Source organism: Pleurodeles waltl, chromosome 4_1, assembly GCF_031143425.1.
Source record: "Pleurodeles waltl isolate 20211129_DDA chromosome 4_1, aPleWal1.hap1.20221129, whole genome shotgun sequence".
In the NCBI taxonomy this organism is placed as follows: domain Eukaryota; kingdom Metazoa; phylum Chordata; class Amphibia; order Caudata; family Salamandridae; genus Pleurodeles; species Pleurodeles waltl.
In genome coordinates this window covers 989,420,241-989,443,166 of record NC_090442.1, presented here as the reverse complement: position 1 = coordinate 989,443,166, position 22,926 = coordinate 989,420,241, and the positions used below count along the sequence as shown (strand labels likewise).

Sequence of the window (22,926 nt, the reverse complement as noted above, 5' to 3'; positions counted from 1 at the left end):
CTGCTCCAATGGGAACAGCCAAGCTCCTAATTGTCAGGCCAGGCCATGTACTCCCCGAACCAGAATACAAGCAACCCAGGACCAATTTCACCCTAGTTAGGGCTCATGAACAAGGTATAGGTTGGTTCCAGTAACACAATGTGCATGTGACTCACATCTGGGCATACCCGCCCCACTTAAGGAAACCTTAAATACCTATCTACCAGAACTAACCTAGACCACCTCTATAATGTCTGCATTTTATCTCTGCTATGAGGTTGTACATTTGTGAAATGGGGGTTATGTTATGTGTATGAGAACTCCAATGGTAAATGTAGTGCAGCATGTCACAGAAGGCACATCTGTCTAACTTGAGGGACCTTTAGAAATGGGCCTACATATTGCAATCTGCATCAAGATATTGCTTACTACAGCTTTTGAAGGAAATGAAAATGTAAATGGTATTGCTTTTTTAATACAGAGCCCTGTTGACTTTGCCAATTCTTTTTTTAGGGAGCAATAATGAAAGAGCTGGGTGATGAATTACATCCTGGAAAGCATAGATAATAAAGCGTGAACGTGTGGATATTAGGCACTCACCATTTCCATCATTACTGTAATACTCCTCAAAGTAGTTGATTTTTGAGCAGTCTTAGACTGGACAAACTCACCAGTGATCATTGTATCACCGAACTATTAAGAGAAAGAAAGAAACACACAATTAAGTATTAGTCAAGGCAATCTTCATTCTGTATTTTTGCAATCAGAGGTATATTTAAACTAGAAGGATGGCTTCTTGCTGTTTTTTTATCATGCAGTTAGTTGGACTCCACCAGCACCTTATTTTAAGGAACCAGGACTCTTTTATTTAATCCTCTGGGTGGCCTGGTCCAAGGTGCCTATTTTTCTACAAGCCAGACATGTTGAAACTAGCAAAATGGCACTGCTATGTGTTTGGCTTGCCCTTCATTTACACTTAGTGTGATTGTCCTGGCAAATGTGGCTTGCATCGTGGGGACGTTTAACAAGTCATGCTGTCCTGTCAATTCCACTAGGTGTCCACAAGGCCAGAGACCGGCACAGGGAGTGCAAAACAGCCAAAGATATCTGGTCTATGACATGGCAGCTCCACTGATGTACCATCCCTGCAAGTGGCGTGTTGTACCTCCTTTGCATTGCGTCTGTGATCGTGCCCATGTTCACTCTGGTCCTCTACTGCCACTCCACCTCATTCCGCCATCTGCACAGATCAAAGAACCCAGCACACTGAGAACTAATAAGAAACACCAGGTGAGGGGTGCATGAGAGTAGTTGGTATTTGCGCCTGGGTCAAGGGGTACAGCCTGTGCTCCATTACCGTCGGTTAAAGGGTTAGATAGGAGGAGACTGACTCATTGACTTGGGGAGCGGATCCTTTTTCAGAGACTGCTGGAAGTATTATGTTGCTTTGGATATTTTTCTGAATAGCGTATCATGCCAGAATTTTTTTTAAATATATGACTACAGGATCGCACACACCCTTTTCTTCACTCCACGGTGGGGAAGGGATATAGGTAGGAGACACATGGGTGGTTGGGTGTGGTCCATTGCCAGAGATAGTAGACTAGAAATTGAGAGCGGAAGCACTTTTCAGGACAACGTCTAATGCACTAACGCTGAGTACTAGCACCTTTCTGCACAGAGCAAATATTTAAGGACTAAGGCCCTGATTTTATATTGGCGGATGGGTTACTCAGTCACAACAGTGACAGATATTCAGTCCGCCGAAATCTAAACCTCATTATATCCAATGGGATTTAGATTTTAGCGGACTGGATGTCTGTCACCGTTATGATGGACTAACCTCTCTGCCAATTTCTAATTCAGGCCCCAAGTAACTGCATCTGCAACCTGTATACACATTACTGCTCTCCAAATATTGCAAGTCACTATTCAGAGTTTGAGAACAGGCAACCTGCTTTGTAGACAGTCTACGTTGTAAAACTAAATAGCATTTCTTTGTTTTCTGATAAATACCATAATTTCCTGTTTTTTTAAATTTAACTATACTAGAACTGTGAGCTGAAGCACCCTTAAAGCCTACACTCATTTTAATGAAAGCAGCATAAAACAACAATTCCATCACTGATATTAAGTGTCACAGTTACTTATAATAAGGGACGTTGTGTGCACATGGTGATGATGATGACGAGGGAATGAGGTCACTTAGTATGACAAGGAGCTTTGGGCACCAGATACTTGTCTGTGGCCCCATTTTCGCTGGACCTGTACCTCTACCAGGCTACGAGATGGGTCCCTGCTGCAGAGGGAGCCCCACAACACGGAGGGAGTGTTGCCAGCTTGCATTCTACTTCTGTGCACTTCACATTGGCTTCCCATGTAGGAGCAGTCCTCATTTCATTGCTTACTAGAGGGTAACACTCTTTCAACCATAGCTTTACTTCTGGAACAGCATTTTAGCCACACTGCCCCTGTACCATTTTGTTCCCCCAGTGTAGTAGAGGGGTAATTATCTTAGGTTGGGTGCCTTTTTCTTCACCAGTATATTCTGATTCTGTATGTCTCTTGGGGCCAGATGTAGGAAGCGTTTGCATGGCGCAAACTGAGAAATTCGCAGTTTGCACCACGCAAAATGCGCATCGCGATGCACATTCCCATTTTGCGAGTCGGTACTGACTCGCAAAATGGGAATGCGACTCGCAAATAGGAGTTCACCTTCCTATTTGCGATTCGCACCGCGATGCAGAATTGTTTTGTGACCGCGAACGTGGTCGCAAAGCAATTCGCAGTTAGCACCCATGTGAAGTGGGTGCTAACTCATTCGCCAAAGGGAAGGGGTCCCTATGGGACCCCTTCCCCTTTGTGAATGGCTCTCAAAATATATTTTGGACCTATGGACCACTGCCTACTCTGAAAAAGTGAAACCAAATGGTTTAATTTTCCCGAGTGTATTGCAACTCGTTTTCCTTTAAGGAAAACGGGCTGCAATACAAAAAAAAAAACTGCTTTATTAAAAAAGCAGTCACAGACATGGTGACCTATTGTCTCCAGCAGGCCACCATCCCTGTGAGTGAAGGGCATCGCAAGGGGGTCACGAATTGCGACCCACCTCATTCATATTAATGAGGTGGGTCTTTGGGACCCCCTTGCGTTTCGCAGATGGTGTCAGGGACACTATCCTGCATATGGGATTGCGAGTCGCAAATTGCGAGTTGCTCCGACTCGCAATTTGCGAGTCGCAATCACAATTCTACCTACATCTGGCCCTTGATCCTTTCTGGGGTGTGGTCAGCGGGATGTCTCGGTGAGCTGAATGCTCGCTGCTAGAACAAACGGCTTTCCGAAGGTCACGAGTTCAAATTCCAGCCCGGCAAATACTCTGTAAATTGTGAACTGATGGCTGTTATTTGTGACAGAGCGGCTCTTTGAACTCTTACACAATTAACAGGAACAGCCATCCCAACTGTTCCTGCTAAGCTGCCCTCTGGCAGGGAAGTCTAGATGTGGCATATTGTGGGGCAAATGCTGTTCCGGCGATCACCATCCACCCGCCAAACTCTATAGCAGGCCCAGATTTTTTTTTTAAATGAAAGTTGCCAAGAGTCCAGTGCTTTAAATGGGCCGGTACTGTCCGGTACTGAGTACCAGCACTTTTTAATTTTGAGAGGGAGAGTACCTGCACTTCTCAAGAAAAGCGTAATGCTTTTCATTGGAGAGTACCAACACTTCTCAGAAACAAGCAGGTACGCTGATACGGAGTACCTGCACTTTTATTTTTCCGTTTCAAGCACTGGCCCAAGACTGAAGTGCTTTTCACGTCTCCCAGCTCGTGTCTTCAGAAAGAGCCAGTGACACTCAGAGAAGGCAGTCTGAAACGTAGGCATCCAAATCAAACAACAAGTTATTCCTGATGCTCCGCCTGCCAAGGTGGCTAGTGTGTGCGTTTCTCAGCCGTTTATAGAGCTCTAATTTCCTGACTCTGTTCTCATTGCTCTTGTCCAGTCTCACAGGGACCACATGAACTCTATACATTTGGGCCCATATTTATACTTTTTTAGCGCCGCATTTGCGCTGTTTTTTACGCAAAAACAATGCAAACTTACAAAATACAATTGTATTTTGTAAGTTTGCGCCGTTTTGCGTCAAAAAGTGGCGCAAATGCGGCGCTAAAAAAGTATAAATATGGGCCCATGGTGTCTACACATAAGCTGCAAAAAGACTTTCATTGTTTTAAAATCAGGGCTTCTCTGGATTTTACCTTCTTCCATGCCATTACCCAGGTACATCACTCTTATATGTATGGATGGTAGTGGATTTTGTATTGGGGTAGGAATCTTTGTTAAGTCTGTAAGTGCTACATTGAGGATGAACAATAGCGTTTTTTCACTGAAAGTGCTGAAGTACCACCATGAAACTCAAACACTCGTTACAAATAAGTAGGTGTCCTGTATCTCCACTGAACAAGGTCATTTATCATTCTCAATATCTCCCAGGGCCTGAGACAAAGTCAGCATTTTGAAGATCAACTGGGTAACGGTCTCATTTAGAGTGTAGTGTTCTAAAATATGACAACATCCAACTCCATTCTTCCTTTTATTACTTTATTTACCGGTTTTCCACATTCAGAAACAAGAAAACATCAACTCCTAAGCATCGTAATTTCATGTTGTGAATCCATTAACGCAGCGATGAAGATCAAACGTTTCAGACAGATCCCCGTTTGCGGTTTGATATACCTGATCGAGCAAAGAGTCAGCTGACTAAAGTCAATATACCATGCATTATCTCCCAGTACGTGCTCCACCCCACCTCATAGTCAGATCAAAGCATATATTGGAGGAAGCTCCCAGCCAGGAAGGCACTATCCGTTTGAGCGGTTGACTGAGTCTTAGGGGTATCTTAGGAGGCCTACTAACTGATTTATCATCTCTGACCACAGTACCAATGCTCTTTCCTCATTCTCATCCCATCACCTCTTATGTAGCCTCCATTCCTCAGCTGCAGTCCATTCCTGCAATTTAGCTCTCCACTTAGTAGAGGAGAAGCATGTGTAAGCAGTGCTTAATTTGTAAATAAAAACGTGCCAGTGCCCAAAGCCCTCCTCCAAAAGCACGCTGCTCCTGCAATTCAATGTGCGAGCACGGAATACTGAGGGAGGGTAATCCTGAAGCCATCTCGGGCCTCTTCAATCCATTTACAGCCCCTCCCTGCCCCTTCAGCTCACTCTTGCAGCTCTCCGCTTTCTCACTGTGTGACGCTTTTTCATTTTTCTCTTCCTCCGTCTTTTCCATATGTGTTATTTGCTTGCAGCAAATGCTTGAGGCAGAAGAATAAGTCCCGGCCCTCAAAAATAAGTGTTGGTACTCAGCACTGGAAACAACAAGCACAAATTAAGCACTGCATATAAATGAGTGTATAGAAATTCGTCTACTGGCCAACAATATGCCCTGGGATGTCAACCTATTACGCAATTTTGTGTCTTTTTTTCGGTATTTGTATCAGTCCCAGCAAGTAATGTCTCATAGTGAGAGTCAGCTGAAGAGGGCAGAGGATGCGAGCAAGCATACGTGCAAGTAATGTAAAATGACAACTTTGATTCCTACTTGCATGACAGACACAATCTCATCTTTTTAACATCAGCTTCCAATATCACAAACTGAGAATGGGAAAGCAAAAGGATATAAGAGTAAACTCAAGGATAGAACAGAAGTTGGTAACATTTCCTCACATATAATATATATTTTCCATCAACTTTACTTCAGTTCGTTCAGAGAGGGATAGATCTGCTTGTTAACAGAAAGCAAAATCAAGCAACAGGAAACAATGTATATTGTATACATAAAAAGTGGCTTACGTGAGCAAGTACGTAGGAACAGTATCCATGCAAGCTGTAGGTTTTGGAATCAAAGGTAGTTATAAACATTCCCACCTCCACTTTACATTTTCCAGGACACGACCCTTGGCTGCACTCCCATGTTCCGGCTTTGCAAATGCTGCAAAAAACATGATTGAATCGGAACAAATTAACAAAAATAGCACTTTTAGAATTTTTGTTGTATAACACGATACTCTTCTTCTGCCATTGATCCTATTGTACACTGTCAACAAAATCCAAACTTTTACTAATAATCTGCTCAAATACAAGTGTGCAAAAACTGCCACCCCAATGAACTGCCAAATAGTGGACACGGAGTGATCCTCTGTCTTTGTCATCCTTCAACAGATCTCCTAAGTTATCACTTGCTTTTATTGAATACGAACATATGTATTTTACTGAAAGAATGAGGACGCAATGTAATCTACACAGACAACATCATAAATCGACCTGCTACAGCATGTTCAAAAGCAGATGCGTCTACAGGACAAAAATAATGTCTACCGCAGTGTCTCTTAAGCTTTCTGGGCCACATGTATATTGCTTTTTTATCACAAACGGCGCGATTTGGAACCAACAAAATGTATTTTCCTATGTACAAACCCCTATTTTGCGATTCTATAACGTATTACCGATTTGCAAAATGGATTTGTGACTCCCTATTAGGAAGGGTGCATGCCAAAGGCGTCCTTTCCTAATAGCGACTTGCAGGGAGATGTCTGATTGTTTTGTGATCTAGAATGTGGTCGCAAACAATCGCAATTACCACCAATTTCAAATTGGCCGCAATCCAGTCACAAACCGGAAGGGGTCCCCAAGAGACCCCTTCCCCTTTGTGAGTGGAGGCTCCAACATTTTTTCAGGGCTGGCAGTGGTCCCATGGACCACTGCATACTCTAAAACAATGAAAAGAAAACTTTTCATTTTTGTTTTGTGATGCATCTCGTTTTCTTTTAAGGAAACACATGCTGCATTTAAAAAACAACTGCTTTATTTAACCCATCTGCAAATCACAAACAGTGTCTGAGACACTGTTGTACATAAGGTTTTGCGACTCGCATATTGCGAGTCACTAAGGGCCAGATGTAGATATCTTCCAATTTGCAAGTTGCAAATTACGAGTCAGAGCGACTCGCAATTTGCGAGTCGCAAATTGGAATGTAGGATGGTGACTCGCAAGGGGGTCGCAAAGGCCCACCTCATTAATATTAATGAGGTGGGTCGCAATTTGCGACCCATTTGAGACTTGCGGCACTCGCAGGGATGGTGGCCTGCTGCGGACAGCAGACCACCATGTCTGTGACTGCTTTTAAATAAAGCAGTTTTTTTTTGTAATGCAGCCCATTTTCCTTAAACGAAAACGAGATGCATTACAAAACTAAAAAATTAAACGTTTTTGTTTCATTTTTTCAGAGCAGGCAGTGGTCCACAGGACCACTGCCTGCCATGGAAAAACATTTTTAATGCCATCCACAAAGGGGAAGGGGTCCCTTGGGGTCCCCTTCCCTTTTGCGAATGGGTTAGCACCCATTTGAAATGGGTGCTAACTGCGATTCACGGTTACAAAGCAATCCTGCATTGCACTGTGACTCGCAATTAGGAAGGGTACACCCCTTCCTAATTGTGACTCGCAAAACCGTTTTGCGATTCGGTAACCAGGTTACCGAATCGCAAAAGGGGTTTTGTGCATTGCCAAGTGCAGTTCGCACGTCGCAAACAGCGAAATTCGCTGTTTGCGATGTGCAAACTGTGTGCTACATCTGGCCCTAAATCACGCAAGTTGCAAGTCGCAAAACCTGACATCTGTACATATGGCCCTCTGTCAATAAAAACTGTCAAGGCTTTATCAGTCACCAAGCTGCGAATGGAAAGTCTGTCAAAGTCATAGGCCCTCATTCTGACCCTGGCGGTTCTCTACCAAGCGCCGCGGTCAGAACGGGAAAACCGGCGGTCTCCCGCCGGTTTTCCACTGCCCCTTAGAATCCTCCAAGGAAAGCCGCCATGAACAGGATGGCGGTAGGGGGGGTCGCGGGGCCCCTGGGGGCCCCTGCCGTGCCCATGCCCATGGCATGGGCACGGCAGGGGCCCCCTAACAGGGCCCAACTAGGCTTTTCAGTGTCTGCGATGCAGACACTGAAAAGCGCGACGGGTGCTGCTGCACCCGTCGCACGCCTTCCACTCCGGCTTCCTTGTGGAAGGCGCTTTCCCGCTGGGCCGGCGGGCGATCTGAATCAGATCGCCCGCCGGCCCAGCGGGAAAGTCAGAATACCCCTCGCGGTCTATTGACCGCGGGGCGGTATTCAGGCGGCTTCCGACGGGCGGGCGGCAACCGCCGCCTGCCTAGGTCGGAATGACCACCATAGTCATTTGGTCCTATTTTGCTATCTCACGATTTCGTTTTTTTTTTTGCACTTCATATAGGAATCAAAACTTAACAAAGTGGAAAAACAAACATTCAGAAAAAGGCAGATTCTGCCATACAGCTTTTCAGACGCCCCCTACGTGTTTTTGGATGCAATGTTCTTAAGCGAAAGACAAAGTAGGTGAGGCAAATCACAATAATGTAGCAATAGTAGAGAGATACTGGAAGCACATGCCTAACAAAACAGCATTAAACAATAGGGCTGTGATCACTTGGGGTATTCCAAAATAGACTGATGGGCAATGAGGCAAAGGGAACATTAAGCTAGCCATTAATGCAGAATCCAAAATTAAATGGCTAGAACCACAAAAGAGCAAGTTACTTCTCTTTTGTAAAGGTTTTCGTGATGGGTACTCATCTTGTTGCAGATTCCGTAGGTAAGCCTTTCCAGGTGCTAGACAGGATCTGTGCATTTTTTCTATAACTCAACCAATCAGAGGCTGCAGGTGGCACTGAGTGACTTTGTGAATCTGAAAGGCTCCACTTTGTTGACATGACTGATCTAAAATAAAGAGCTACAAGCGCCTTCGACCTCAAATATTCTAAATTTTTTCCATGCTCTGCAGAGGCCAAGAGAGAGTCATAACAAAAGAAAGCACAAAGGCAGCATCTAAATTACTCAGCTAGGAAGGTTGCAGAGCAATATAAAATATAGAGGAAGATATGGGTCCATCACAAGCAACATTATTTAAGATAATTTGTTCATTTAATAGATACTGATTTCCACATATTTATTATGAGACCCAATATGAAAGCAGTTGTCAAAAAGAGGAGGGTACAGTGAAAAGAACAGCACAATCGGTCAAGGAAATACTAAAGCAGAGCTCTGACAAATTTAGGTTCCTCTCTCATGAAAGCATACTTTCAAAATTAATTCAAATAAGACTGGGAGCAATTAAACAAATCGGCTCCATGGGAACACTGCTTCAAAGCCACTCTGTGTTTCACAGGGCAGGCGGGTTGACGCCTGCACTTTCAAGAGGGGAGAGAGATCCCCTTACAGGCTGGTGCATTTAGTGACTGCATTTGCCTCTTAAAAGCATGTTTGCCTCTGCGCCCGGGTCCATAAATCGGCGCTTTGGCAAAGTGATTCCCTTACTTGCATGGAGTCATGCCCTCATACAAATGAGGGAATGCCCTCCAGTGATAGCGCTATTGCTACATGTGTGCCAGTGCTATCTGTATTACAGGAGAGACCACTCTAGAATCTGCAGCCCCTTCTGTAATACCGAAGTGGCTTAGGAACCCACAAAGCGGATGCACATACCCATTGTGCACCGGGAGCACTTTGTGTAATAGGGCCCCTGATGTCAGTTGTAGTTAGTTCCGTTTTCCCCTGGCTTAGCTGCAGTAATGCTCGTAGGAGCCTATTTTTTGCACTGTTTTAATTGCACCTTGATTGGGACCACGATTTTTTTTGTGGCAAAGCTGCTGCTGTGGGTTTCACATGAATGCAACCAGTACATTTGAGAATGTTGGGCCTCCAAGGCGTGCAGAACATTTTAGAACACCACCTGTTGTTCAGTAGGAGCCAATTGGAGCACCAGTATGCCAATAGTGGGGTGTACTAAGCCAGGGAAAACCAAAAAATGTAGAGGGAGAGTACACAGTCACTGGGGTCCTGGTTAGCAGGATCCCCGCGAACACAGTCAAAACACACTAACAGCAGGCAAAAAAAGAGGATACTTTCCTACAACCACGGCCCAAAAAATGAAGAATCCACCTATTAGTAGAGAGAAATTTTCTTTATAAAGGTGTCCAATCGTGTCCTAAGAAAACAGGTTAGGTCACCTAGTGCCTGGGGTTTCTGCGTGCATTCTGTCCAGTCTAGTAAGTAGCCACTAGGCTACTTGGTGTGGACAGTCGATTGCTAGAGTACTAGTTCTCCTAAAGCAGGTGGAAACAACCTTCATTCGCGTCTCAGACTTCATGGGAGTAAAGGATCCTAGGTATGGATGACTGTATAGGCCTTAGAAGGATGGAATAGGGAGGTTATCCCTCTACACAAGGTAATAATTAAGGGGCCTGTATTATCAACTGTAGATTATGCTACACTTTGAGTACATCATCACCATCCATGCTAATGCTGTTCAACATTAGAAACAGTGTGCTTGCATGAATGATGGACTCACTGGAGAAAAACACAGGACTGCATATAACATAACAGGGGCAGGGGATAGCTTAAACAAACCATGCTGAGGACATAAGCTACAACAAGGAGAAAGAAGAAGGTGGAGTTTATGTTCTTTTGTACTAGAGTTGTTTCCCATTGATATTGGTATCATAGAATTTCTATACTGCTAATGGAAGTTACCTTCATGTAAATATAAACTAAGCAAATGCAGTGGCTCTGCTCTGCTTAATGAATTCTCTTAGTGTTTAAATGTCACGGGTGTCTTTATGGATGACTGTCAGATGATCTATGTGCATGGTGTTCCTCTAAGTCTGTATGCATTGGTACTTGTTTGCTAACTGCTGTGTGAGCATCATCGTAAGTTGTGTTGTCTTAAAGAAGATGCATGTGTGTAGCATCTATGGCAGTGTGTGTATGGATGCTGTCTCTCTGTTTAAAAGCACCATACAAATGCCAATCCTACTGGATTTGCCTAGGCTTGTTTTTTTTCTTCTAAGGAGCACTCCAGGAAAGAGCGTGTATTTGCTTTCACTCTTCTCCTGCCTTCCCAGGAGGGCTCCCTTTTACTTCCTTTCTCCCCTAGATGTCCCTGCCCCCGTCCGCTTCTTGTGTTTATAAGCCGCTTTCTCCCTCGGCCCGCCCCCTATTGCTGTCCACTTTATCCCCATTCTGGGTTTACAGTTTTTCTGGATCCCTCCCTTCTTTAACATGAACCTGCACCTTGAAAGTGAATCACTGCTTTTCCATACTTTGCACAACCTCTTTCTCCTTTTTCATTTCAATGTATCGCTCTGACATGGCTGTCAACCATATTAGATTGGTAAATCAAACATAGCTGTCTGCCTTATTAAGCCTGTGGTTGCAAGCATCACAATGCATAAGTGCATGTTGGTGACCGTCTTATAATGGGTTTTCATTAATACAAAACCCATTTCAAGATTCTCAAACATACATACACATGCAATTGGAAAACAAGCACCGACGAAGTTAATGGCTCACCATTTTAGTTTTGTTTGTGTTATTTGCTTTGCCTATGCTTATTTTATTTGCAGCATTTATTTTTCTACCAGGTAACATAATCATATCAGTCACTGTATTGCCACTGTATTGACAGAAATGGAACATATGCTAAGAGGGCATAATCAGGTAAGGAAGCTAGTAAGCGGGTATTCCCAGTGGTGACACAAAGGAAACTCAAGGGAGCAATCAGCCCGTGCACTGATTTAAGAAGGTTGAACAAGTATAATGGTGAGCATAATCACTGACTTCTCAACAATGGGGAGATAGTAACTCCTTCGGAGATACTGATGTCTTGACAAAATTGGCCTGATATAAACGTATAACCAGATGATCAAATTGCATTCTGCCTCTATAAAACTCATTATATTTAATAAACTAGGAGGATTGTTTTGTTCTACAGCATGACCTTGTGGGCTGGCGCTGGAAACATAGTTTTTCAGTGATTAGGGTTTTGTTCTTGATGGGTGACTTTTTGGTAGTGAGGCATAGAAGTATAGATTATGATAGGTAAGGAAACAGTTCAGAGGTTTTAACAGGAAATGGTTCAATGGTTACAATGTTGACACAGAGAAAGCAGTGTTAATTATTTAGGTCACATGGATTAGTATAAAAGGTGTAAAATCCAAAGTAAGTCTCATACAGACATGACATCAATGGTGATTGACAAGGAACTAGTGCAGTCCTCTGTAGGAATGATTTAGTTCCATTCACAATTCGCAAAAAATAGTAATCTTGACAGCGGCCACCACCGCAATTCTCAAGGGGACAGGCAGGGGGATGGGGACACGGGGGAATACAAAAAAATCAGAGTTAAAAAAAAAAAGTACCTTTCTGACGCCAGCCGCCTCGCGCCTGTTCCCTCTCGATCGTTTTGGTGTCCCAGCACTCCCTGGCACACCAGCACAGGCTCCCCATGCAATCCTGGTGCTGCCCTCATGCTTTGCTCTAGCATGAGAGCAGTGCCAGGATTGGTCTGAGCAGCTTAGTCTGCCGCTCAGACACTGCATGGGAGTCTGTGCAGTTTCTCCAACACGGCTGTGTAACACAGCCGGGTTGATGAAACTTAATTGCGCATGTATGTTTGGCCACCCTAAGACGCCCGGCCTAACACACATGTGAACTTAAGTGCACTCCACTCCCCTCTTCCCTTCCCTTGGCCCAGCCGACCCCTTCCTGTACATGCTGCTGGCTGAGCTAGCAGCTGAAAAATAAAACGATAGTAAACTATTCTTTTATTTTCCAGCTGCTGGCTTAGCCAGGGGGGCGGAGCTACTTTGCCATTGCGAAGGAGCCCCCCGAACGTTGAGACAATTAGTGAGGAAGGCTGCTACTTTTAAATTAGCTCAAAAGTTTGTGGTGACAATCAACAGCTTGAAGCAACATTTATGTAGTAGCCCTGTCGTCGGAATGTTTTTCAGCAAAAAGATGCACAGTAACCATTGATGCCAGACAATTTGAATTGGGAAAGTTACTGAAGAAAAAGTGTGACCACAGCATTTGTACTAAGCTTAGAAAAAGTGAGAGAAATCAGATAAAGTGCAATTGAGGAAGAAGCGTTGACAGTATTTTGAACTGTGTTAGAAAGAAACTTCAAAATGCAAACAGACCACAATCCTGTGGAGGAGCCTTTGAAAACAATAGTTTATATAAAGTATAATTTAATGCTCAATTGAGTTTTGCAAGTACATGAACATAATTTTCTGGGAGGGTCCAACAACAAGGTGAACGAATGGCAGGTGATGACGGGATGACAGGAAGTGGGCTCATCTGAAGATGACGTTATGAAGAGAGGTAAAAAAGTCACTTTAGCAGAAGGGGTAGAAAGCGCAACAGGAAGGATGTGAGGGCCTTTTCTATATAACTAAGACCACGCAGCTTATGAGGCATCATTTTGTGAGGCTTGATGTGGAGTTAGAAATAGAAAGAAATACAAGTGAACATCAGATACACAGGAGACTGATAAAATTGATGGGGGCAAGGAGAACAACGCTTGTCTTGACAATGGGAGGGTGAGAAAAGGCCAGTATAGACACTGTAGGACTTTTCAGGGCTCTACAGGAAATCCCTAATTTGTAATGACTTTGCAAAATCACTATTCATGAGGCCTAAGAATAAACGTTTTTTTGAGCATACACAAACACACACACACACACACATACGCATTTTAAAGCAATACACAACATCAGAAAATAGTACATAATGCCTTGTATGTTGTCAGCTATGTCAATAACACAAAAGTGGGTGTCATCAACAGAATACAATTGTCGGCTCATCGGCACAGTACCTTCTATGCATAACCATAATGTGAGAGTTCAATCAATACAATGCCCATGATCCCCACTCTTAGGAAAGTAGACAGCTGTGTGATGAGTGGAAAATTCAGAAATAGAGTGGAGGTAGGTTGACGTGTAGAGGAGGCGGTCCATAAGTGGGAAGAGAATATCACAGATACGGAAAAGAATGATACAGTGGTAAGAAGAAAAATAAAATCAATATAAAATAAAAATGTGTAGTAGTATCCCTTCTCTTGTGGATTTGGACTCTTACAGTGGGTATAGAACAATGTACACACCGAATGTTATTATGTTTTTTTAAGGTTCCAGCAATTTTTATTTGATCCCGTTCTGTACGTGGGGAGCCCTTTTCTGATACTACCTGTGAAAATGTGTGGTTGCATTCCCGTTTCTATGATGAACTACTTCATCTTAACTAAAAGTTATGGATCCTTTTACTCGGTAAGTGTTTCTAGCTTTGAGTGTATGTACTACAGCATCTCTGTGTGAATGCTACTTCTGGTTATGGTAATTCATATGTTCTTTTATTAGCAACAGTAAATGAAATCTTGAATGCAGAGATACTTACAAGTTTACACATGAAGTTCTAAAGATGCAAGAAGTAAAGTAGACACGCTAATGCCGTCTTTTATCAAACAGTCTCCTCTGGCCTGTTTTCGCCGAATCCAGCATTCGAGCCTTGCTTTATCTTCACGGACCTATGAAGAAGGCCTAGCGGCAGTCACAAAGACTACAAGTTACGAACGTGTTTTGAGGCTTACCACTCTGTGTTGCAGGGTGCTTTCCTTTTGTCTCCTGGTGCATAGCGCTTCGAATTATATTCACACGGACATTTTGTCACTGCAATGCATGTATCGTTCTCAAGGACGGTTCCTGAGGAGTAAAAAGCCTGAAGGTGAGATGCAGCAAACGCTTGTCTTCAAATGTGACTCTCATCGGGACCAATAAAAGCAGGGGCAAGATTGCCTCACGCTTAATTATGGACGAAAATAACACACTCAGTTTCAGCCAAATGTTTTTATTTTTGTATTTTTAAGACCTTTATGATTAAATATTAAAAATAGTGGAGACATAATCTTAATATGATTACATTCATACTCCACATTTGTGTCGTGTAAAGGAAAAAGAGGCAACAGCTCACCAGTATTTAATTACATGTCTCTTCGTGACCTTACGTTCTGCGACGTTCAGTAAGTTAGAACACAGGTAAACTTTAAAGTCAATCTTAATTATGATAGTCATGAAATATCTGAGCGAGAAGACTTAACAGAAATTTACCTTATTTTTGGTATAGGTGTTTAGGTGTTCATTTTACATAGACTCTGGTGTCAATATGATGCATGCGATGAAGAGTTTAAAAAAAAAAGAAATGGTTCAATAAAATATAAAGTACAAAAAAAAGAACTGCGAACAATATCCTAAACTACATAAATGAATTTTTGATCTCCTATATCGTAATAGAATTCATGGGACATGTATTTCACAGGGTTCTTGTGTGAAATATCCTAGGCATGCTTTGAAAATCCATTTGAAACACTACAAGCTATAGGCAGGACCACTGGAATTATGCAATTTTGCAGTCACAGTATTTTGCGCAAAATTATGGATTTGCTGCACTTGCCACATAATTAATCACCCACAGCATAATCTGCAGATTTTAACAAAAAAACTTTTCATTGTAGCTCAAAGTGATCGAAAGTTAATAAAAACGCAGCAGTACATTCCATGTATTACTGCCTACTGTTTTGCAACATGATCACAAGCAGGGCTCAATATATTTGTGTGCCTCATGGTGCTTACCAATATTTGCTGGTATTAATTGCGTTACCATGTTATCAGATGTACAACATGACAACATTTGCTCTAAACCAATGTTAAACTGTTTTACAACCCCACGTTAAAGGTATCACACATCTATCGAACCTTTCTTTTAGAGCAATCTGACACACATTGGACATACAATGGAAATGCCTAAAACACAAAAAAATAATTTGCTAAAATGCAGAGTGATCTGGATCATCTTTGACAAGCATTTACACAAATCTTTATAAAGGTTGTGAATGAACATCTAAAAAATTAAAATATTATTCAATAAGGTATAAACAGTTGCTATGAATCTAATATGCCTTAGCCAGCTATTCTGTTTCAAATGTAGATTGTTTTGAATGTGAACGACATGCCATACATGCATGTATTGTCAGACGTCTGCCATCTCGCCAGCAGGAGGTGCATATGAGGGATATGGAAGTTAATCAAGGAACACTCTCTAGCACATCGCAAACATTGGCCCACTTCTTATTCCAGTCCATCTTTCACACTACCATCTAGAAGTGGTTTGGTCCATGTAGTCCCTCTTTCCTAAGTCCTTGGCAGGATTAAGTCCTGGAGATGGAGTGGTTGTTGTCATGGATTCTGGTCCCCACCGATTCAAGCTGATTTTTCATTGTCTCTGCTCCAATGTGTATTCTCTTTCTGGTTTCCATACTTCCATTCTAATGCCAGGTTCTGTGGTCTTTCCCTCACCAAGTCCCAGCGTAGCCCTCACTCTGTAGGCTGAGCTCCGATTCTCAGCACCTCGCTAATTGCTTACACCTGACTTCCTGCCCGCACCTGTGATTCTCCCTTGGGCTGTCAACTATATATTCCCTGTGAACTCAGTTCTCACATCTCTTTTCCTACTGAGGCAATGCTTGAACCTGGTCTGGCCTGCTGTTCTACTTAAAGGACTAGTCCTTATTTGTGTGAGCTCTGCACGTTAATGATTCCTTGATTCCCCATGCCTATCTACTACAGCTTCCCTGTTCCTGTTTCCTGAATAGCAGACAGAAGAGCTCTGTTGAATTGTTGCCACTATTCACTATGAACATGCATTCATGCAGAATGGTGCATGTTTGACTAAAATGGCGTGAAGCCAAAGTGGGCAAATTTGCATTAAACAGCTAGACCATGCAGATATGTGTAAATGTGCACTGTCAAGCACTACAACTGTGTTGCCACTGCCAACATCACTTTAGTCAAAATCTTTGCTGCAGTCTGGTGGAACATAGGTCATGGGCTGTTTATGCTGATATGCTGCAATAAATCTGATAGACATTTCATGGCAATTCCATACCAGAAAGAGGAAGTATGTTTAGATGTAGGCTTCTTTGGGCACCCGGTCACTTTTAATCATACAAAAAATAAAACCAGGCATTTATAAAGATCACAATACTCGCACAGAGGACCAGGATGACTGATGAGAGGGTGGGGGTGAATTGGCATCATGGATAAAATTCACCCCTCATTTTTTATAAAGGTGTGTGTAAGTGCTTGTTAGTCATAGTAAGGTAACAAGAGTCTTTTTTCAGTCTATATTGCTGAATATGCAGCTCCTGCAGAATAAGGAATCCAAGACGTAATGTACGGCAAAGAGGGCAAGCAGAAAAGAGAAGCGAGATGATAAATATTCTCCTCTGCAAGCATCTTAGGTCTCTTTCCATTGTAAAAGTATAGTTGTCACTGTAGCAGTTCTTTGTCCCACTCCCACGTTGAGAGCTTAATACAAGGTCCTACTAGATTAGATCTTGCTTTGTCTGCTTTCACAGCCTATATGTTTTGCAGACAGGACTTCTTAGAAGCATTCGGCTGGGTTGGTTTCTACCATTGGCTTTTCAAAAAATGGATCTCGGTTTAATTTATCTTGCTGTTGAATTGTTGATTTGAATATCATTCATTTTACACTATTGTTCAAAGTGTACCTTAGCCATAGATTCACCATATAGTTCTTTCAGGGGATTAATAAGGTGGGAATCGATCCTGTCTACATGCAACGTTTCCTGAAGCCTCTCTCTCTTTCTTACAGATCAAACACTTTAGAAAAGCTATGGAGTGTGGTACATGTAAGCATTCCTTTCTCATGGAAGAAATGTGAATTACTGTTTAGAATATAAACACATGGGGCTTCATTATACAACGTATTACTGAGGCACAACAGTCATTTGCACCCACTTTTGAGCGGCTGGGGCACTATGGTGTTATAGAAGGGGTCACAGACGCTAGTGCAGCCCATTTTGTAATACTGATCTCACCAGAGCACATCCTGCCTCCGTGCAATCATAAGCAAGAATTCCATTGTTTGTTGGGGGGCATGGCCGCATGAAAAAAAAAACAGCCTTTGCTTTTGGATCCACACCGTTTTCCAGATGAGGGTACAGTGGCAAAGATGCCAATATGTGTGTTGGACCAGGCCCTTTTTGCAAGGTCACCCTCAAACTGTTTGCCCCCTTCTTCCTATTTTGTCTAACCTGTTTTTTGGCTTTAGGATTCTGGGCACTTTACCACTGCTAACCAGTACTAAAGTGCATATGCTCTCTGTGTAAATTGTAATTCTGATTGGTTTTCCATGATTGGCACATTTGATTTACTGGTAAGTCCCTAGTAAAGTGCCCCAGAGGTGCCAAGGGCCTGTAAATCAAATGTTACAAGTGGGCCTGCAGCACTGATTGTGCCACCCAAATGAGTATCCATATAAACATGTCTCAGACCTGCCACTGCAGTGTCTGTGTGTGCAGTTTCGTACTGCCAATTTGACCTTGCAAGTGTACCCACTTGCCAGCCCCAAACCGTACCTTTTACTACATGTAAGTCACCCCTAAGAAAGGCCCAAGGCATCCCAATGGGCAGGGTGCAGTGTATTGAAAAGGTAGGACATGTACTGGTGTGTTTTACATGCCCTGATACTGAAATACTGAAAAATTTGGTTTTCACTATTGCATGGCCTATCTCTCCCATAGGATAACATGGGGATTGCCTTGTCTTTTAAGTGCAGTTTGCCACTGGGAGCAGATAGAGATATGGAATTTTGGGTCTCTGAATCCACAATTTAAAAATGCATCTTTTGGTAAAGTTGGTTTTTAGATTGTCTGTTTCAAAATGCTACTTTTAGAAATTGCTTAACCATTCTGTGCCTCTGCTTTGCTGCTGAATCCACATCTAGGTCAGACTGACAGTTGAGCTGTTTATGAATTCACTCTAGACAGTAACACAAAGGGAGCTGAGGTGTATCCTGCATATTCTGATGGGTCTTCCTGGGCAAGAGTGGGAGGGAGGAGCTGATACCTGCACTTAAAAGGGCTGTGTCTGACCTCACACAATACAGTCTCCACCCCTAGAGTGTGGCTGAGGCAGGGCAAGGAAAAGGCAGGGTCTTGCACACTACAAAGATTTTCCTTTGAAGTTTGCCTAATTCAAAGGCAGAAATGAGTATAACTATTGGACTGCTGACCCCACAATTTTAGAACACTTCTGGATCAACAGGAACCTTTGCAAAGGAGAAGAGCAGAAGAGCTGTAAGGAGGAGTACTCCCCCTTTGCTGTGCTTGCTTTGGTGGATTGGCCTGCAGCTGCTGCTTCTGCAGAGAGGACTAAGACTGGACTTTGCTGTGTACCCTGCTTGTGAAATCTTTCCAAGGGCTTGGACTGAGCTTGCCTCCTGTTAAGGAGTCTCAGGGACATCAAAGACTTAATCTGCCAGCACCTGAGCTCTCTTGCTAAAACCCTGTGACTTTCCTAGTGGTGCCACATCCAGTCCATGGGCCCCTGGAAGGAGAAGCTGGCAGAACCTGACTGAAAATCCATGCGCTAGAGCCAAGCAGCAGAAAAATCGATGCAGTGCATGTAGTGCGGCTGGAAAAATTGACGCAGCGCCGGTGACATTGATGCATCACCAGCTCAACATGGATTCATTGCTGTTGTGCGTACGTATTTTCCACACATCGTCCCTGGGCATTAACATTTTCAGCATCACCACACAGACCCGAGGCTGTTTATCCGGAAACCGACGCATCTCTTCCTTGCAAGGGAAGAATTGACGCATTGCTTACCTGGCGGAGAAAGAATCGACGCACAGCCTCACTTGCGAGTAAGAACTTGATGCATCACTGGCTTTTCTGACACACGCTCACACCTGCAGCTTTATGTTTGACGCATATCTGGTACTTTGTGCTAAAACAACACATCCATTGATTCTTATGGATTAAGACTCTTTGTACTTTAAAATCTGATATCTTTACTTGTGTATCTTGGATTTGTGTCGTTTTAGTCTTGTTTGATTTCGATAAATATTGGCTATTTTTCTAAACTGGTGTGGAGTCTTTTTGTGATGTTTTCACTGTGTTACTGTGTGTTCTGTGCAAATACTTAACACATTGCCTCCGAGATAAGTCTGGCTGCCTGTGCCGAGCTACCAAGGGGGTGAGCAGGGGTTATCTGAGCTGTGTATCACCCTTACCCTGACTAGAGTGAGGGTCCCTACTTGAAAAGGGTGTAAACTGACTGCCAACTAGAGATTCCTTTTCTAACAATGTGTGTTATATATGAGGTTGTGCACAGTTACTGTGGCCCTATAGGGTACCATCTTGGAGCTGGGGCACAGAAGTCCCAGAGTTTCCATAGGCATCTCACTGCAGTCACACAGAGCACCCATCTGCAAGGGTGTCCTTGTTCGCCCCTTAACATGAGACCAAGTATCCACCTGCAGTGAAAGGCAGACCTTTGGCTTCAAACAGCCTGTCGGCCTTTCAATAATGCAAAATTCACAGGCCAGGCATGAGTTCACACTTGCTCTGTAAACAGTACATTTGTTTTGTAATTGGGTGCACAGTCCCTGGCCCAGGTAAGTGTGCACTGTGGCACAAACAGGAACAGTGCATCTGAACTGTTATTTCGACCAGGATCCACTATACACAGTTCTGGACTACATCTCAGCTTGGACATGTTCTTCTAGTCATATTTGTTCATGAGAGACTAGTGCCTTGGTGAATAACAAGGGCTTGGCATCTCTTGGGTTAATTGGACTAACGCTTCTGGGGACGTCTGCCTATCATGTTTATACATTGAGGTGGTAATGCTGTTTCTTCACAAGGACAGAACATCAAGGGTGGTAAATATGTGCAGAAATTGTGCGCCATATTGTGACTGAAAACCTCTTTTGGGACAACAATAAGACCTAGTGCTCTTCCTGTCTTCAATTGCTGTATTTAATCTGCCTTGCTTTCATTCTTGAAATAATTATCATCTGCCAGTTGTTGGACTTTTGGCCATACGCATGGTCATCCCTAGTCTTTTTGCCTCCTTCCTCCTGGTTTTTCTGACCTCTCGCTCTGTTCGCTCTAGGACTCTGAGCACTTTATCACTGCTGACCAGTGCTAAAGTGCAGGTGCTCTCCCATCTATAGTTGGTATGATTGGCTTATACCTAATTGGCATATTTAATTTACCTATAAGTCCCTTGTACAGTGGTATCTCTATACCCAGGGCCTGTAAATTAAATACTACTATTGGGCCTGCAGCGCTTCTTGCGCCACCCACTGAAGTAGACTTTCAAACCTGTCTCAGGCCTGCTAGCGCAGGGCCTGTGTGCGCAGTTTTCTGCCACAGGGACCTGGCATCTAAATTTACTTGCCAGGCCCAGAACTCCCCTTTTACTACATGTAAGTCACCTCTAAAGTACGCCCTAGCTAGCCCTATGGGCAGGGTGCCATGTATGTAGAAAGGCAGGACATGTGCCATATTGCATGGCCTGTCCTAGTAGTGACAAACAGCCTAACTTGGTGTCTCACTGCTGTGAGTGCTGCCTTCTCATAGGATTGCATTAGAAATGCCCTGCCTTATGTGTAAGGGGTATTGTCTGATTTATGAGGGGTAGCATAGGCGTGTTTGGTATGGTTGTGATGGTGATAATAAATACTGCTTACTGGTGTGGGTGTATTTTTTATTACTATCACAGAAATGCCACTTCTAGAAAGTGCGCATTTATCTGTGCTTATAATTCTGGTGTTTTGCAGCTTGACTCCAATCCACGTCTGGGCAGAGTGACAGTTGGGGCTTTGTGTATACTTTTCAGACAGCCTGTACACAGGGAGGGTGGAGGTGTCACCGAGGTGCATCTGCATACTGAATAGTCTTCCTGGGCTGAGAGAAGGGAGAGGCGGGGCACACCTGCATTTGTAAAGACTGTGCCCTGGCCTCACACAATAGGGTCGTTAACCCCCCACTGATGTTTGGAGCCTGTGCTGAAAGGAGAGAGGGGGCACTCCCAGAACCAGTTGTAACTGGCTGGAACCTCCTCTCCCTACCATTGTAAAACACTGTAAGAACTGACTATAAGTACAGGGGAATTTTCCCCACAATTTGAACATTCTTGGAACTTGAAACTGGACACAGAACGCTGATGAATGGACTCACCAGGAAACCGCCATGGACTGCTGCTGCTGTGCTGACCTGTGACCTGCCTGGTCACTAGGAGGAACTGCCACCATCTGCACCCCTTGTGCTGGCCTGTAGCTGGGCCCACCAGCCCTGTGCTCCTTCTTGTTTAGTTGTTCCCAGGGGCAGGGTGCTGTGGCCCCTGACCCCTGCAACGATCTTTTACATCTTTGCCAGGAGGGAGCGCGAGGCGCTCCCCTCCCCCTTTAAAGGATTTCCCTGACTTGGGCCCCCCCTTGGAGAGGGCCGGTGGAGGCCCGGGGGGCCCCCCAGTGATCACGGGTCCCAGAAGGGGCCCGTCAAAAATTCAGAGAGGGTGCGTGCCGCCCCTCTCGGTCTGCCATGTTGAGGGAGGCCCCCGTTTTTGCGCAGAGGAGCGCCGGGGGCCCCATTAGTTGTTTTAGGCACTGGAAGTGCCTCCCCATCAAGACAGGTACTTTTAAATGGACCAATATGTTCCTAATCTAAAGTTCTTTCTACAGACTTTGCTATTATGATATATTGCCTACCTGTTCTATGATGCTTTTACATATGTGTGCACATGTTCCTTTTATGGGCGTGACTTGCTAATATGTTTCCCTAACTTGCCATAGGTTTTCTAATGTTCCTACTATGGGCGTTTTATGATATTCTTATGACAAGTGTTCTAATGTGATTACGTGTTTCCTGACTACTGCTTATGTTGCAGAATACTGAGTAACCTGTGTGTTATGTGTGACTACTGCTAGTTTGCAGAGTAACTAATGTGTAACGTTCTGACAACTGCTAAGGTAGCAGGATAGTACTGTTATGTGATGTTGGTCTAATGATTACGTTGTGTACAATACAGTATATTTTCATATAATCTGGTGTTGTGTTTCCCTTGTGGTGGGGATATTGCGTCACATGTATGTGTGTGTTGTGCAAACGCTTTACGCATTGCCTCCGGGTTAAGCCTGACTGCTCGTGCCAAGCTACCA

The 22,926-nt window shown here is 43.7% G+C and overlaps 1 protein-coding gene across 50 annotated transcripts in view; it reads right to left on the bottom strand.

The window, feature by feature from the left end:
• The window catches only part of LOC138288307 (mucin-19), a 1,675,551-nt gene that overhangs the window by 1,279,112 nt on the left and 373,513 nt on the right, over positions 1-22,926 (bottom strand). For all 50 annotated transcript variants that reach the window (XM_069229764.1, XM_069229784.1, XM_069229763.1 and 47 more), the window contains 3 exons: positions 14,486-14,597; positions 5,834-5,972; positions 580-672 (listed from right to left, as the gene is read on the bottom strand). In XM_069229764.1, coding sequence (XP_069085865.1) covers positions 580-672; positions 5,834-5,972; positions 14,486-14,597 — 344 coding nt within the window. The remainder of the gene's footprint in view (positions 1-579; positions 673-5,833; positions 5,973-14,485; positions 14,598-22,926) is intronic.